The sequence below is a fragment of the Parambassis ranga genome, chromosome 4 (assembly GCF_900634625.1).
Source record: "Parambassis ranga chromosome 4, fParRan2.1, whole genome shotgun sequence".
Taxonomy (NCBI): domain Eukaryota; kingdom Metazoa; phylum Chordata; class Actinopteri; family Ambassidae; genus Parambassis; species Parambassis ranga.
In genome coordinates this window covers 14,547,934-14,563,650 of record NC_041025.1, presented here as the reverse complement: position 1 = coordinate 14,563,650, position 15,717 = coordinate 14,547,934, and the positions used below count along the sequence as shown (strand labels likewise).

Sequence of the window (15,717 nt, the reverse complement as noted above, 5' to 3'; positions counted from 1 at the left end):
CACCACATACCGGGAACATAACCCACTGTCTGCTGTGGACATTTGGCCAACCAACGTGTGTAAACAGAAAAGATGGAAAAAGCATCAAGATATCAAAAGCAGAACCCTTCCACCCACCTAGCCATACACACACACACACAGACAGACACACACACACACACACACACACAGACAACTACCAAGAGGGAGTTGACCTTGTACAAACAAGATACCACTTAGCAGATGCTATGGTTATTGTAAAAAAGTTTGTTGGTTGTTTGTACATGGATTGTATAGACTAACTAAAGACATTAACACATTTAAACAACTTCCACTGTGCTATTCTGCTTACTTAAGTGTTGATTTAAACTGTAGTGTGACAAAGTAAATAATTAATTTAATCCAACAAAACACAACAGTCCACTGGCCCCACAGAGCAAAAGATCATCTGAATCAATTTCTCACATCAACAGCCCAGTCTGATGTTCAATCACCTCTTATGCAACTCAGTTGAAATGGTTTTATCATTAAGATTATTAACAGCGTACTGATAACATGTAATAAAAATGTTGTACAGTACACAGCAATAAAAGCCTAATGTTTGCATGTGAGCCATAAGCAAAATGAAAGGGCAGCAAATGGACTAAATAATATCATCTGACTATTCAATTATCTCAGCGTGTTGTGTTATATCAAACACATTATATCGGCTGCTCAGTTTGATTTGTCTGGTTGCTTCAGAGGTGCCGTCATGTAAATGTGGCACAGGGACTGATTTAATAACTGTGCGCTGAGTGAGTGAATGAAAGTGACGGTAATAATGTCAGGGATCATGCAAATCAACTGCAAAGGAAATGCTGTAAATCACAGGCTGAGAGGTGCAGAGAGCAGCAACAAGGAGCAATAGCATACAGTACAGGTATTGCTCACAGATGTGAATATCATTACAGTAGAAGTCTTAAACCATTACCCATGTAGTTTACGTTTACTGTTGAAGACCTAGTGTATAATGCGATATTCAATTTGTATGGATATTTCAACTTTTACCATCAACAAAAGACATTAAAATAACTAAAACAACTCAAACCTGAGCAGATTTTATATGTTAGTATTTAGTAAACCTCATCTGCTATTGAATATATCTCATCCTATCATAAGATGCTATAAAAACTGAAGCAAATGTGTGACATTGCCTCTGATACGTCTTTTGTACTAAAGGTCAGATTTCCTTTACATCCCTTCTACTGAGGCAAACACTCACATCACACTGGATTTTAGTCATTACAAGTCTCATCTAAATTACCTTGTATGTATTATTAGCATGTTATGTATAGTGGCATTAACTAAGTGGACATGTCAAATTTCTATTTTAAGTGAAGAGGGACTTCCTCTGTATCAAAACATAGCCAAACTGTAAGGGATCAGTGCATGACACTCTAAAACACTTAGCAGAAGCTGGATCAGTTGCGTGTAAACCATAATGAGGTAGTCCACGAGTAACCTCACAGCCAGTGGATCAATACAGCTTTGTCCACTGAGAGAAGAAAAGTAACTTCATCTCTAAATACAGAATGTACTCACATATAAATACAAAATAAAGGCTACAGACTTTTTTTTGCTGTGTCAACTGGAGATATACAAGTGACACTAAAACCAGCTTTAAATGGCAGAATGAGACCAGGCTTGACCTCTCCCTTTTTCTTTACCTTTTCTTTGAAACTGGTATCTCCAATCTTTTCCACAATAAAATTAGTCTCAGCTTTGCTGAGTGCAGCCTGGGTCAGGCAGCTAAAATGAAACCAGGGTGTCTGGATAGTGTTAAAGTTTAACAGGAGATTTCTGATGTCTGATTTCCCTCAACAGGCCAGCCGCTACTCTCTGGTTCAGAATGCCTTGCAGTAATGTCTTGCAGATACACCAGTGGGGGAACATGGTGGTGGTGGAGGTGAGGAATTCTACAATCAAGGACCAACATACTGTGACCACTGTTGTTGAAAATGTTGAAGCTTCAATTTATGCATATTTGACTTCAAAATAACCTGATATTTTAAAGAATGAAAGTGAAAGCATGCTGCTAATTGTACAAGAAGCAACAACACACTCTCAACAGTACTAGCATGACTGCTGAGATGGTGTTCTTCTTCTAGTTTAGCACTACAAAAAACACATTTGTAATTCAAAGTGAAGAGAAATTCATTAGTAATCATGTTTGTGACAATTTAGTACTGTATATAAAAATATACTATAATCTTAATCTTTATAGTGTATTAAAAAGGCTTGTGCAAAGAGAAGGAAATATTGGGGCTAAACTAGCCTATGTTTTTGTGTCCTCAAATAATACCAAGAGATTTCTGGATGAGTTTTGCACCTGATGTACTAAACTCACACTCACTCGTAAAAAAAATAAAATAAAATACCTTCATAACCTTCAAGTGATGAACTGAAAAACATATGAGCAAGGCTACAGGTGCTGCCCTGTTCAAAAGATAAGGTAATCTAAGAATATAAGGTGGTGCACCACACTACAATAAATTTCACTTATTCTGTTTCTTATTCTAAATAGATGCCTTAATCTTTCTCATTAGTTAACCCCCAAAAAATGCCAAAATCCTGACTAAACTGAAAAGGCAAGGCAGTAGTCTAGAGGGATATTTTAAGCAATACAAAGAGAAGAGCAACTTTTGTTTCCTTTTAAACATAAGATTCAACGTATTGTTCTATTCCTCCTATTTTACATGTCTGACAGCTCACCTGAGGTCCCCTCCTCTTCCATCCCCAGGCCTGTTGTGTTGCTTGAAGCATAAACCTCCTCCTCCTGGCTTGGAGTCGCTCCGAGTGGGAAACTGACAGGACGAGAGTTGGTAACTGAGCTGGAGGGTCTGGAACTGGCACAGTTCTATAAGAAATGAGACGAGACTATGATTCTGAAGACAGTATCACAGCGTTAATTAGCGCTAATGATACAGATGTAAGATGTAAGCCATAGTTTCTTTATTTAAAAAAAATGCTCACACTGTACTTTTTATTTAGTGTACACTTCAAAATACTGTACAATAAATAAAAAATAGTGTCATGACTTACTGCTGATTGCTGTACTTCTGTTCTATTGTTACGTGCCAGTACTTGTGTGTATGTCTGTGTCTCTGCTTTCTGTGCAGGTTCCCAATGCTTCCAGTGGACCAAGTGGATGATCCACACCTGAGTCCACTTGGGCCAACTTGTGGACGCACACATCATGCGTCTTTGCTCCATCCAGAGGGACTAGAGCATGATAATCAGTGCTGATCTTTTTAGTTTTGTGTTTGATTTACTATTTTGTTATTCGTTTAAGTAAATAAATTTAATTAATAGTCACTGTTTCCGACTGCTGTCTCTTCCTCAGGCCTGGGTAACATTATTGTTGCTTCACCTCATCCCCTGGACTAACTGGGGAACGTAACACTACACTTTAAGCGTCAGGCCTCAGCAGCTGATACACATCTTCCAGTCAGACAATCACACAAAAACTATTTGTTTGCACAATCTCAATCACTTAGGGCAGGCAGAACAGGCTTCAGGGCCCCATATATGTTTCGTACAAGTCAGGACATGCTATTTTGGCTTTATGTGTAGTATAATTCCTACAATGCATTTGACAGACATGTGGCAGGAGACGACACATGCACAGCCTGTGTGTAATTTAGCGACAACTTAACATGGCAAACCTTTTATTGAGAAATCATAACTCCATGTAGCTTTTCCATAGCTCCTTTTGTTCCAGGCAAAGACAATAAAGAAACATTAACTCTTGCCTGTTCACCTGTATAAACAAATTCCACTCCAAAGTGATTCCAGCCTACATATAAGTGTCTATATCTTGTCAAAACTTGAATTAGGATCAAAAAAACTAATCCACTTCCAATTTATATCTATATTTCAGGGGTGTCAGGGGCACAGGAGTATTGAGGGAGAGGGGGGTTGTTTTTTATTTGGGTCCTGCAACTGACAGCTTTATTTCACAAAGCAATCTGGCTGTGTGTGTACAACAGGGAGGTCAGGGTGGGTCAAGAGGTACGAGGTATCAAACAGGCAGGCAACACTGCACAAAGTGGCTGTGTGTATTTGAGTGTGTATATGTGTATGTGTGTGTTTATATATAAATATATATATATATATATATAAAACCTCATGGGAGTAAAAAACATGTGTGTGACCCATGCCAATGAAGAGGGCTACAAAAAGGAAGAGGGCTAAAGAGGTCAACAGTAGTGTGGAATTAAAGAGTGTGATAACCTTTGGTGGAATTTATATAAGCCGTCAAGGTTATTTGTGTTGTGTCACTGTACTAAGAGCCAAATCTGGTTCAATTATTCCCACTAATTATAAAGGATTGTCATGCTTTAAACTTAACATGGCTTAAATGTTGGATATTTTAATTTTAAATAAAAGTGACAAAAATTTTAAAATGCTCCTGTAAATAAGCTGTAAATTCAATCCCTAAACTGAAGTTGCAGTGAATTATCCGACTAGGTTAAATCTTCACCTGCAAATAATACAACGTATAAACCCCTCTATCTCCGACAAGTGCCATTTGTCTTCAAATGACCCCATATGCAGTAACGCCGCCAAAGCCTCTTTATCCCTCACCCGGCAAGGCGCCATACCCAATTCTATGTTTTACAACAAGGGGATATATAGGGGCATGTGCGGTCATCTAGAGCCAAATGTCTCCTATCTAGCCACGGGACAGGTAGATACAGTATGTCAAATGGGATTTATGGCACAAAACAGCATTAGCTAAAAACCGTCAGGCGGCGTGATGGCTAAAAAACACATTCTGGTAGCGGAACCCAGCAAGATTGGAAAATTGCCACCACAAGGAGGGGAGAGAAAGCAGTAAAAATGACGGCAGATGGTGGTGGTGGGGCCTCACTGATAACATGAGCAGCCAATATATCAGATTGCACCTGGTGGCCCCACCTACCCACCCACTCCAACATATAGACGCACATGCATTTATTTTTCCATTAATCCATTTGTTTTATTCCTTCCTTACAGTGTCCACTCTGCGGTGGTGGTGGTGGCTCAATTAAATTTTTTTAAAATCCATCGGCTGTTTAGAAATGTTACATATGTGTGGGTCAGGGGTGCAGAGGGAGGGGCAGGACAAAATGTTGCTGGCCATAAAGCGTGACACAACACCCTGGGATGAGGAGTGGAGTTAATGTGATCGCTCATATGGGACACAATACATTTTGTGTGCATGCGTGTGATGGTGTATGCGCTCTGGAGCAAAAGAACGTGGAACGACAACAGTGGGTTAAGGTTTATAATTGTACGTGTGTGTGGTATATGTGTCTACTTGTGTGTGGACTTTTAACTACTTTTAAAGTGCTTTGCGTAGGCTTCCTAGACACACAAATGTGCACACACACACACAGCATCCCACAGCTTCAGCCAAACAGCAGCGTCCAATAAGGTATAAATACTAGCTTGACACTTTAATGTCAGGGGACGGCTTGTCCTGGATTAGAAACTTGTAACCCACCACGGAGCTTGACATTGCTGGGATGAAGGTGCAGCAATGGGGAGAGTGAGGAGAGGTGGTGGGGGGCAGCTATTATGGAGGGTCTATGTTTGATGTATAAGGGCATCTAACATGGACTGTCGACAAGTAAGAGGCTAGCAGATGTACAGTGCTGCTTTGTGGCCAGTTTTCATTGGCACTGCTGGAGTAGCGTTTTTTATTTATTTTTTTTTTCAAGAAGCAAAAGCTGAAAGGAGTCGGCCAGACTAGCGTTTTACAGCAACACACACACACAAAAGTATACATGCGCATAAACGGGGAAATGGACATTTACGTACTGAAAAATTGAGCGCTTTTCTCCTCTCCTTGATTCTATTGACTGTGCTCCGAACCTGAAAGAAAGAGCAGGACAATACAATGGGAGAGACAAAGATGATTTGATTTCACTTGATGAAACATGCTACCGATTAATTACAACAAAATCAAAGCAAACACCTGCAAGTTTCCATAGTGAAAATTAAGAAAAAAAAAGAAAATATATTCTGATTTCAAGGAGTACTTCCCAGTGGCTGGGACAGTGTATGTGTGTGAGTGAGAGAGTGTGTGTTCCAGTATGTCCCAGTGGCTAATGGGACTTGAAAGTGACACATAGAGCTGGCAAACTAAGGAGACGACTTCAAGCTATCATCTGTCAACATACAGCACCGGGACCAACAAATGGAGCTATTGGAGAAGAAGGGACCGCCCTAGCAGAACAGATTACATTTTTACACTCCAGATGAAACAGTGTAGTGCACACCTTCATTTAACACATACAATACCAGGCAGGAGTGTCAGAGGTGTTACAGCTATACAGCATGTATAAGCTACACACTAAATCTCAAGTATAACTGCTTTTTTACATAAATAAGACAACTAAAATGTTTGCAGGAATTAATTTTAAAAGGTCTTAACAATTGAATGGTTAATATTATTTTTTAATTGGCAACTTCTTTTGTGTAATAAAACCTATCAATGCATTCCTAACTGATTATTAATACCAACTTTAAAGTGAATTATAGTGTAATTAGGTGACATTTTGTAAATGTAATTACAGATCAATCAATTATAGCTTAATTAAATATTTTTAAATAATAAATATATATTATATTATCTACTGTATCAAGACCAGGCTGTATATATGCTTACTAAAATAAACAAAATAAAATAAAATATAACATGGAAAATGCAGTGATACAGTTACATAGTGGTCATAGTGCATTTGTTTAGATTCACACAAACCACCCACAAAAAGCATATGGTACTTATGAGGTCTGTGTGTGTGTATGTGCACGAACACACACACAGACACGTCACATCTTTTTGCACATTGTCTACACTTACTGTATATTTGTAGCGGCCGGGCACTCATCACTACAGCCCGGCCCAGCCCGGCCCACAGCGTTAGTGAATATGCATTATGGCTTATGGCTTCATTAAGTCATGGCGTGTTATAAATTATGACACCACACTGAACACACACACAGTCTCAGAGACAGCCTGTGTATACAGAGAATGTGTATACCACTGTTGAAGAGCTACATAATGAAGAGAGCCCAAGCACCTTGTGACAGGGTAGAATCAACAGTGCCAGCATCAGAGTACTGAAACCATTCGATTATTTCTGACAAGATCCTGCAAAGGCCTTCAATGCAGAGTGCAGATGTTGGAAAGACAACATCTCCACATTGTTTAATGGAGAGAAAATAAGATTTGGGGATTTCACTAATATCAAAAGCAGCCTGTGAGCTGAGGCAATTACATGACACAACTTAATTAATCATTTGACAATGAGGGGAAGGGCATTGTTTTAGATGATCATTATGTGTTTAAGGGGTTTTGTGCGCACTCAAGGTTTCAAAATGATGCAAAGCATGGTTCCCCATGTAAATACGCGCTAAACAATTAACATATGAAAGCGGCGCGCCCGACAACACCTGCCGACATCCTTGGAGTTGATGGAAATAAAAGGTCATCAAAGCGTGGGATTACAAGGTGACCACCAAGGAAAAGCTAATTGCAATGAATAATGGAAAGCTACTGTCAGGTAATTAGCAATTAAAACGATGCATTTTGAGTCTAATAGCAGAAGACGCATTCTCTTCTCCATGTACGATATTTGTAATTATTTAGCCTGGAACACCAGCTACATGAATGGTGGAACGTTCTGACTTTCAGGCATTAGTTAATTCATCGCCTGCTTTAACATATCAAAGTAAAATTTCTTCACAATAAAATAGCTAAAGACTCATTTGTCCTACCAGCTTAACAACTAAGAAACTTTCCGAAGTTCTTACGACAGCCACATTCTTTTTCACATACCATAGACAACTTTGTCAACACAAATCATTAAAACACAGTGTCACAGCATAGTGGAATTTATCCTGTCCAGTGAAGACTTTCTGCTCATATTAACTGTGCCTCTTTATCAGAGATGTCCGAGTAAGCTCAGTAGAAAGGTCACCTATTGAGACCAAATTAATTCAAATATGACAGAAATGTACCTGTCTTAGCCACCCACAGCCACTTTGATTACAGGGACAAAACAAACTATTATTATTTCTTTTCAGCTTTTCTGAGATTTTTCTATTAAGCAAATATTTTATTTTTTTTTAAGTGTCGAGGAGGTTGAAACCTGGAGGTGGCAGTTCTTAGCGGCACACTTTAGAGAACAATTTCAAGGTACAAAAGATGAGTAGGGTGAGACATAACAAAAAGAAGCCCCTTCTGAAAGATGATGAAGGTTCAGAAGAAGAAAGAGAAATGTGTAGATGTGAATAATGACAAGATAACAGTTCTTTTTATTTGAAAATCTTACCAACTAACAGTGGTCCTTTTTAAAACTGGAACATATACACGAGCTGCTCACAAACTATGATGACCTGAAGGTCAAGGATGACTCGTGTGTAAGAAAATTAATTCCTAAGCACTAAAAAACCCACATAAGCTACAATGCAGTGTGGAGGGGTCAGCCTTCTATGGCCCTGCATCGTCTGTGCCAGTGACTCAGGGACAGCTCTTCATGTGCTGGAAAAGACATGAATAAGAAAAAGAAAGAAGAAGAGGGATACAAAAAAAATATGACAAGATTATACAAGATATATCCTCTCTGGCGGACAGATGGAATAATGAAATCAAAGAGTCTTAAGGAAAGGATAATGAGGGAAGAGGAGGGTCCTGTATACTGATCATAGTGAAGAGCTGGTTAATTATAATTTACCCACCTAATCAGAAAGGCTGCGAATATATGGTGACAGTTAACTTTATTTATTAGTAATAAAATGCACTTTAAACAACAACAAAAAAACTAAATAAATTAAAGACTTCCTGTCATGATACGGGCAGTCACTCAGAATATTATTAAAAGAGTCTTTTGCCATATATTTTAAAATAGGTGAGATCCAATTATTTATTATGCAGATTCTTATTTTGAATTTTAACTTGCTCATCAAAGTTTGCATGTGAATGTGTCTAAAAAGTGAGAAACAGAAAAGCTTCGTCCTTTTAAGATGTGCTTAAAATTCACTGTAACACTTCAAAAGTTAACCTAATACATACAGACAAAGAGGCATATTTGACCAAGAGTGATTTTCATGACTTGAGTCTCATCCATTAAATTGTATCTCTCCGTCTTGATACCCTCCCAAACAGCGATGGTTTATCTAAATGGTAATACCCCAGCATCTCAGTATGATATTTTCTCACTCTTACATTGCATACTGTTGGTTGTATATTGTTTTCTTTTTTTTCGGTCCTACTATGGTTACTGCTGCAAAGCCCTGGCCAGCATCTTTGTCAGGATGCTAAATGGAGGGCCGTGAGTTTAAAAACTTAAAGAGGCAGTGAAATATTAGCCAATGTGGGTGAGGAATGAGTGGCTGAGAACCGCAGCGTGTCAGTGTTAAATGGTCGGACTCGGATGCATATAAGTTAGTCCAAGCATGAAGGGCAGTGGGACGCTCGTGTGGAAACGATGTCCCCTCCCCTGCATCCCATCCCTCTACCCCATCTTACAGGCACATGCTCACACACACACACGTACACACACTCGTACTGTCACACCCCACCCACACAGCTTTTAAGCAAGGAGCCCATCAGAAACTTGTCATTTCTCTCATTCACTCCGACAGCCTTGAGACACAATGCAGACTTACCTCTGTGTTGTACACCCCATATATCAGAAAGATGAACAGGCCCTGCAAACACAGACAAAGAAAGAGAGAAAGAGAGAGGAAGAGAAAAAAGAAAGAGGAGGACAAAGTCGTTACTGTTGTTTTCTCTCTTATCTTTTTCTCAAAAACTCAATATCTAAAGTAATGAGGATATGGACATGTATCAAGTTGAATGCAAGCATTCTGTTCCAGCTACACAATGCTTATGTAGATAGTGGTTAAAAGTAGAAAAGGAAGAAGTAGGACAACTTCTTCAAACTGGGCCACCTCTGTAAGACTCAACTTGTGTTTGTTTCTTCTGCAATTCTTGTACTTTTTTATTGCAGCACCAAGCCATCAAAGACACAAACCCAAGGTTTCACACAGCTTCACTGAGAAAGAAAATCTCAAGTGTCTGTGTTCAGATTCTACTCTTAAAGAGAAGAACTGTATGTGATTGAATATCAACAAACACACACACAAAGGACTCTACACACAAACATAATCATATGCAACAGACACAAATAGCAACAAATGAGGAAATAAACACAATCACGTTTAAAACCGCACACACACACATAAAGAGAGCAACTCAAGCCAAACGAGACTATCAAGGAAAACCATTGGAGGAAAGTGGAGAAAGAGAGACACAGAGGTAACATAATGAAAAAAATGACACATAAAAGAAGATATTTCATGTTCACAAAACTCTTCAGCTAGTACCCAGGACCCAAGAATGCCATGCCCTTGGATGCATAAAGGCTGCACTTTTGGTCACAGAAAAACAGCTATTTTTCATTCCAATCCATTGTGGCATCCAGTGAATGTACAAGCTGTGCATTTGCCTTCGGGCCATAATGTAATCCTGTGGCCTCAATGGGAACAGTGAGAACAACATTCTCAGAGCACTGATTGAATGGTGCCACAAAAGATGTAGTGAGAAAAATGAAAAGGCAGGTAAAATCCTATAAATTTCAAGGCTGATGGATACAGTAGATTCTTTGATAGGAAAACTGCATGTTGATGTAGGTCTAGCGAAAACACACACACACACAAAAAAAACTTTTAAAAGTACATCTATTCCCTTTCATGCTGCTCAGAGTATGTTTGTGTTGCCTCGTCTTTAAAAGAGGGTAAGGACACATCTTGAAGTCAGGCAGACACAACCTGGTCGATGCATCAATCAAGTCGAGTTTGGAGCATCCAATTTTTGCCAGAGGGAGATCTCGATGCATCACCATTGACAACATGATTTGGGGCCCATTCAGAGTGACAGGGCGGCGATGGCTGACGATGACGACCTCTAGCCTAAGCTACTGCCCATTCACCTCCTGCTGGCCGCTCTTGTCCTCCAGGGACTCAATTGCCCTGTCTGTCGCGCTGTCAAGTGACAACTCAGACATCCATCCTCTTAAAACTGACAATTTCACTGGTCTTTGACACGCTAAAGACAACACACATAACAAGAGCTCTTACGCTGAGATTTCTGAGACCTGCGATTTCATTTCAACACGTGTAATGAAATACAACAATGTAATTAAATGCACATATAAGTAATTTAACATGTATATGTGCGAAATTTCTGGGTTTTAAAACTCCTTTTTTTGTTCTGGCGAACCAAACTACTCACCGCTCCAGATGTTCAGTGACATAATACAAAAAAAAAAAACATGTAAAGCCCCTTTCACACTGAAGAAAAAAAATACAAAAACATAGCTTTGTCTGCCCTGGAAAACTGCTATTTATTGACTATTTATAAGTAAATTATAAGGGTAAAATACAATGCCAGCCAGAGCCGATTGATCACATGTTCTAAAATTTAAGTAGCAGTTTGTTTGTTTCGAACAAACTAGAGTTGAATTAATTGTTTATGATATCTTGTCAGTGGGCCTTTGTAACAGACAGCTCATTAAGAACTGTTTCCAATAATCAGGTCTTCTTCAAGACTGCAGCTCATTCAGTCTATTCAGTAGTTTAAAGGAGTAGTTCTTAAGAAAGCTGAAACCCTCAACTGGAGATATTTTAAACATTACACAAGGCCTATATATAAAATAGTATGTGACACAGAATGACTACAAACTTTTAAATTTGACAAGTCATTTAAAAGTTTAATGTTAAAAAAAAAGTGTGCATCATGAGTCACCTCACTGTAAAGACGAGCTTGATATACACAAACTAGAACGTGCATCCACATCCAGCATACAAAAACAGACAGTGGGTGGTTAATTTGTAGCACATCCTCTATTGTATTGCATTAGAATTGCAATTTCCAACTTATTGTTGCAATTTGATTATCATGTTTTTGATCATTTCCCTTATTTGTAATTAATCTTTTGTTGTGTAGCGAACAAAGTGGTGGAGAACATAGTGTGAGCATTAGGAAAAATGATCTATTAAAATGTAATTGAGTTAAAAATAAGCGGCAGCACAACAATACTGATGAATTGTTTAAAATGTTAATTCATTAATTTTACCACTAAAAACAAACAGACAAGAAAATGGGGCACATTATTTAAATGCAAGTGTGCTTTTCTAAACTCAGTCCTGTTTCTTTTGAACTCAGCGGAGAATGCTACAAATTTATGCAGAGAACGAAGCAGCTGCTTTCAAAGTATTGCTGTACTGTACATCAAACAGGGGAGCATAAATTAATTAGCATCCCACTAATTAGGGAACAATTGTATGTTTAAAAAGTTAAAGCCAACAAACACTGTGTTTGACCAAAAACATTAACACCCCAGAGACATGTCCTATGCTGCAATGCAAGACAGAAAATAGCATTTGTTTAAATGAATGTGGTCTTTCCTATCAGACACTGAGAAAGCGGAGAGGATGAATCAATGGCTTTAGTTTAAGAAGTCAAGTCATTTAAAGCAGTGGATGCAGCAGTTCTAACCCTGATATTGTTTACTACTCATGTTGACAACTTGCCATTGTAAATTTACCTCTGCTGTCCTTGCAATGCTTCATAAAAGCATCAGCTGAATACATTGTGGATCCATTAACCACTGGATACATTTGTAGTGAAAACCCTGTTTAGTGTTTAAGTGTGCACTTTGTCAGGATAAAAGGTGATCTGTGGGATAATTATATATAGCCCAGATACTGTAAATTCATTGATTCTGTATTGCTTGATAAATTACAGTCTGCATCAATTAATTGAAATGGGTACCTGGTAGCAAAATTGCTCAGGAGATTCAAGGATTCAAGACTGCTGATGTATTTGTAGCTGCCAGGATCGTGTCTGTGGCCTTTTAGATTACATTTTTTTGTAATTTTTTAAAATACAATATTTATAGATATATCGTAAAAATTATGAGAAGCCATATTTTAACACATTGGCTCATCATGTCTACTACATTGTTGTTTCCTGCCTCTAAAACACTAGATTAGGAGGTCTCAGCAAGATGGTTTTAAAAATCCCATATCCTACACTGTATATTGTTCTAATTTTGACAGTACACACACAGTAGTGGCACTATGTAAAAAACAAATCTCAACAGTACCTCTATTATTTCATCTTCATTATTTTGTGACACTAAACACGAAACACATTTTACTATATATTTCCTCTGTTTAATTTTATAAAGGCCCTTCTCCACTGCACTACCACCACAAACACATGCTCAGACACTGTATTATTCCCCACACCTTTCTGTGTTACAAATGATTACAAATTCTCAGTGAACAATACCTCTAGATTTCCTCCCTCCACCTCTATTCCCCATCTCCATCAACCTCCCCAATTGTGTAGAGTTAGGGAGCAGAACACTGGCAGGTAAAAATCTCAGAAAACAGCAAGTTTATGACATTGTCCTTGGGAAACAAATTTTCAATGTACAGATATGAAAACTATGATTAAAGGGGGAGGGCAGTGTCTTGGCAAGAAGAGAGAGACTGGCAGGGCAGCTTTTTCTTTTCCTGCTAGAATATATTGCCTCTGTCAACTCGGTGCTTCCTTTTGTATAAGAATAGGATAAAATGTTAACATGAGGTATAATGAGTGGTATAAGGACTTTGGCCTCACAAGAGTTTGTTTGTTTAAAGAAGGAAAGCTAGTATGGCCCAACATTATTCTTTTATTTAAGGGTACAAAATGCTTCTTAGTAATGCTTTTATGATTTGAGCAAAAACACATGCACTCTGTACTCTAAAAGGTACAATGTGCGGGATTTAGTTTGTGTTTTAGCAGAAAAGGAATGTAGTGTTTATAAATCATACCTAAAATTCTTGAAGCAAAAGGAATGCGGCACATTTTTTTGCCCCATATCGGACAAACTAACCAGACTCAACAGAGCATTTCGCTTTTTTAATGTTGATGTTGCAACCAAGGTTTGTGACACATGTGCCCAAAGAATAGATCTTTCTAATAGCACTCAGTTGTATTTCAAGACATGGGGATGTGAAGTTGGGGTCTGAGCATCTTTCCTTCAAAGTCAGGTGCATGTGGCATGCCTCATAGCAACACTTGAAAGCCTCTTTGAAACTTTTAAGCTAGGTTCAGCATCCATCTACTGTAATCTAAGATAGTATTCGAGCAGACATGACGGTCCTGATCTAATCTAGGTGCAGACAGCCCACAAGTGGTGGAAAGCAAAAAATGTGTTTGTCAAACCAAATGTAGCCAGGATAGAGTCAATCATCTACTGACACACAATAGCGGGGCACCTAAAATAAAATAAATACCATTTAAAGGGAGTTGGGATTCAGTTGCTTGCAATGTGCAATGTGCAATGTCACCAGTAGATGCCAGTAGATTCTACACACTGGTCCTTAAAGATTATCTGAAGAAAAACATTAACTTAAAATTGACTTAAAACTGTGCATTGTTGGCGCAGTAAATAAATTCAGACTAATTTTTAAAAACCTAGAAATGTTAGAAATGTCTCTTGTACCAATAGTTTGGGTAATAGTAGTTATTATAGCAAAGGCACTTCAACTAAAATGTTACATAAAAGGAATGTGCTTCATTGGTGTGACAGATAGTAGAAAGTTGCAGCTCCTTGAGCAAGTTTCCATCTCGGTGTTCTGTAGATTATCAACAACAATACATGTAAAATTCTCTCCTAAATGTGACAGCACTCTTTGATTACTTTCTTTAGAGCAATTTTTAACCACACAGTTTGTAGGATAACTCCAGGCGCTGCCATTGCTCAATGTCAAAAATGACGAATAACTTTTCTAACCAAACATGAAAAAAATCAAAACAGATATACTTTTCAAAAAATTACATATTTCAATCAGACCAATGGGTTGTTTTTGGGCAACTCAAGACCGCAACCTCCACATCCTTTTAGAGAATTCCACACTTCAGTGTCACCTGATGCCAAAAATGAGAACTATTTGAACAAGTCAAATATCTCAGTCTAAATTCAAACACACAGAGACACTTTTCACAAATAGAGCTATCTGCATCTCCACTTGGCTAAAAAAGGCAGGAAAAATCCTGCCCTCACACCTGGTAATCATTAAGGAAATGAGAGACAGAAGAGGTTAAAACGCTGTGATGGGGGGAAAAGAAAAGAAATTCACACTTCTGCGCTGGGACTTGCTAATGTCTCTGACCCCTCCACGCATAAACAGTTTAATTAACATGTATACATAACTTTCACTTTAACTGCTCATGGCATGTCAAATCAAAGTGTCTGTCAAAGCTGTGAAATGGAGAGTTGATACTTTGCAGGTCCTCAGTTCAAATCCAGCTCTGTGTAACTGCTCCAGCTGGCCAGAGAAGCTGGCAAGACGACGCTAAGGCAGACAGACAGGCAGGTAGACGGGCAGCCTGCCACTCTGTCGGTTCGATGAGGTAAACACCTCCAAATAAAAGTTTTTTTTAACACCCAGACCAGCTGAAGCTGAGCAGGAGGTCTGTGTGAGGTACCATCTAAGAATGTTACAAACCTTCAAAGAGAGGAAAAATAGCATTCAAAAGCTGCAAAACAAACAAACAAAACACTGTACACCTGCATCATTAAGCTACCCAGTCCACACACATCACAGTATACAAACTGTGAATGAGGGTCGGGTTAAGGTTGGGGTTTT

At 38.6% G+C, this 15,717-nt stretch overlaps 1 protein-coding gene across 1 annotated transcript in view; it reads right to left on the bottom strand.

Moving 5' to 3' along the window:
* Positions 1–15,717, bottom strand: part of LOC114434292 (adhesion G-protein coupled receptor D2) — a 68,512-nt gene that overhangs the window by 28,873 nt on the left and 23,922 nt on the right. Inside the window, exons 20-22 of the mRNA XM_028403382.1 lie at positions 9,679–9,720; positions 5,824–5,877; positions 2,731–2,875 (exon numbers count right to left, since the gene is read on the bottom strand). Coding sequence (XP_028259183.1) covers positions 2,731–2,875; positions 5,824–5,877; positions 9,679–9,720 — 241 coding nt within the window. The remainder of the gene's footprint in view (positions 1–2,730; positions 2,876–5,823; positions 5,878–9,678; positions 9,721–15,717) is intronic.